Source organism: Rhea americana, unplaced genomic scaffold, assembly GCF_003343005.1.
Source record: "Rhea americana isolate MKP2758 unplaced genomic scaffold, rheAme1 scaffold_46, whole genome shotgun sequence".
Classification (NCBI taxonomy): domain Eukaryota; kingdom Metazoa; phylum Chordata; class Aves; order Rheiformes; family Rheidae; genus Rhea; species Rhea americana.
In genome coordinates, this window is record NW_028186601.1 from 5,541,889 (window position 1) to 5,542,860 (window position 972).

General features: G+C 61.2%; 1 protein-coding gene across 3 annotated transcripts in view; it reads right to left on the reverse strand.

Annotated features, from left to right (window-relative positions):
* Positions 1-834, reverse strand: part of GRHL2 (grainyhead like transcription factor 2) — a 68,960-nt gene extending 68,126 nt beyond the window's left edge. For 2 of the 3 annotated variants that reach the window (XM_085316332.1, XM_085316331.1), the window contains exon 1: positions 543-816. In XM_085316332.1, coding sequence (XP_085172458.1) covers positions 543-562 — 20 coding nt within the window. In that variant the 5' untranslated portion in view covers positions 563-816. Of the gene's footprint in view, positions 1-542 lie in introns of all 3 variants that reach the window. The other variant, XM_085316333.1, reaches the window with a different exon arrangement.
* Between the last annotated feature and the right edge of the window lie 138 nt (positions 835-972).

Consider the following 972-nt stretch of genomic DNA (forward strand, 5'->3'; position numbering starts at 1 on the left):
GCCTGCGGCAGCCCGCTCGCGTCCCGGCCGTGCTGTCCCGTCGGCGCCGGGCCGGGCCGGGCCGGGCGAGGAAGATGGCCGTGTCTGAGCCGATATAAAAGCTCTTTGTTGCGCTAACACAAAAGCCAAGGGGCGCTTTTCGTCCGGGGCCTTCGGCGAGCGGGCGCCGCTCCTCTCTTGCCGGGCGAGAACTCGCTTCCCTCCCCAACTCCCAGGAAAGAGTCCCTCGAAGTGAGGGGGGAAACAGAAATCTGAACTAAAAGGGAAATTAGAAAAAGGGGGGAAAAGGAAAAAAAAAGGCCCAGACCCCCACAACCAGATCAAAAGCGAGAGGGGGAACGTTAAGCTGCAGCTTTGTCTTGGGGAGCTCTGGGAGTTGCTCTGCCTCCTCGGTCTAGTGTCTTTTTATCAAGGGAGAAACATAATCCCAGCAGGTCCGCATCCACCACCAGAGAGGGGAGGAAAAAAAAAAAACACAACAAACCAGTCGGGCCGATCAGCCCCAGAGCAGCAGGAGCAGCAGCATGTCTGTGATCACTTACTTGTCCGTCTCTTGTGACATGTTTGATCCAATGAACTCTCTCCCCTTTTCCTGGTGCCTCAGTCTCTCTGGTGAAACTGGACTTTCAAGTCTGTGCAGGTGAAGGTGTGTGTGAACGCCCGGGACGGCAGAACCAGAGCTACTGGTAATTCTGCTTTCCTTCCCCCCCTCTCCCGGCTCCCGCAGCCAGCCGCGAAGGTAGGACAGGTAGAGCCCCCTCCCCCTCGCATGTGGGGAGCGGCGCGGCAGGGCACGGCGCGGCGCGGCGCGGAGAGCGGCCGGGCCGGGCGCGCACAGGTAACTTTCCGAGCGGCGCTGGATTCTTTCACTAAAGGACCCGAGCCAGAGGGGCGAGCCGCGCGCTGATTGGGCGGCGCGCGGCCCAGGTGAGCTGCCATTGGAAGAGGCGCGCACAGGTAAGGCCGCCGCCG